The sequence below is a fragment of the Mandrillus leucophaeus genome, unplaced genomic scaffold, assembly GCF_000951045.1.
Source record: "Mandrillus leucophaeus isolate KB7577 unplaced genomic scaffold, Mleu.le_1.0 Scaffold11, whole genome shotgun sequence".
NCBI classification, from domain to species: domain Eukaryota; kingdom Metazoa; phylum Chordata; class Mammalia; order Primates; family Cercopithecidae; genus Mandrillus; species Mandrillus leucophaeus.
The window spans coordinates 2,297,817-2,298,545 of NW_012099209.1; the positions used below are offsets into that span (position 1 = coordinate 2,297,817).

Below are 729 nucleotides of genomic sequence, written 5' to 3' on the forward strand. Positions count from 1 at the left end.
CTGCCCTCTTGTGGCAACCGGAGATATTGTACCCAGAACCCTCTCTTCTCAGCCAGACCCTGCCTCCCACAGGACAGGCCCACTGTGGGCTCAGCACCCACACAACTGCACAAGCCCACCTTTCTCCTGTTGCTTCTCAGGTGGCTCACCCAGAAAGGCGCCCGGCAGAAGAAAATCAACGAGTGGCTGGGGATCAAAAATGAGACTGAGGAGTGAGTGACGACCTGGAGGGAGGCAGGGAGGGTTTCCCAGAGGAGGGGGCCATTGGGGTGGGTTTTGAAGAATGAGTAGGAGTTCACCAGGGAGGAAGAGTTGTCCAGGCAGCTGGGGAGCCTCGGAAATTGGCAGATGAGTGACCAGGGCCCTCCCCACCATCCCCCGCCACGCCCCGACCCCAGCCAGTACGCGCTGATGGAGGACGAGGACGATCTCCCGCACCACGAGGAACGCACTTGGTACGTGGGCAAGATCAACCGCACGCAGGCAGAGGAGATGCTGAGTGGCAAGCGGGATGGCACCTTCCTCATCCGCGAGAGCAGCCAGCGGGGCTGCTACGCCTGCTCCGTGGTGTGAGTGGACCGTAGCGCTGGGGATCCCCGCGTCCCTCCCAGAGCTCTCATTTAATGCCTGACGCGTGCCAGGCCTTGAGGAGTCCCTGGTGGGGTCATCGGGCACAGGGGAGCACGCGGCCCTGGGGCGGGGAAAGCTTGGCGGGGAGGCCAGCCTCCC

The 729-nt window shown here is 63.1% G+C and overlaps 1 protein-coding gene across 1 annotated transcript in view; it reads left to right on the top strand.

The window, feature by feature from the left end:
• Window positions 1-579, top strand: part of PIK3R2 (phosphoinositide-3-kinase, regulatory subunit 2 (beta)) — a 21,441-nt gene extending 20,862 nt beyond the window's left edge. The window contains exons 11-12 of the mRNA XM_011990956.1: window positions 141-212; window positions 399-579. Coding sequence (XP_011846346.1) covers window positions 141-212; window positions 399-573 — 247 coding nt within the window. The 3' untranslated portion in view covers window positions 574-579. The remainder of the gene's footprint in view (window positions 1-140; window positions 213-398) is intronic.
• Window positions 580-729: the final 150 nt, after the last annotated feature.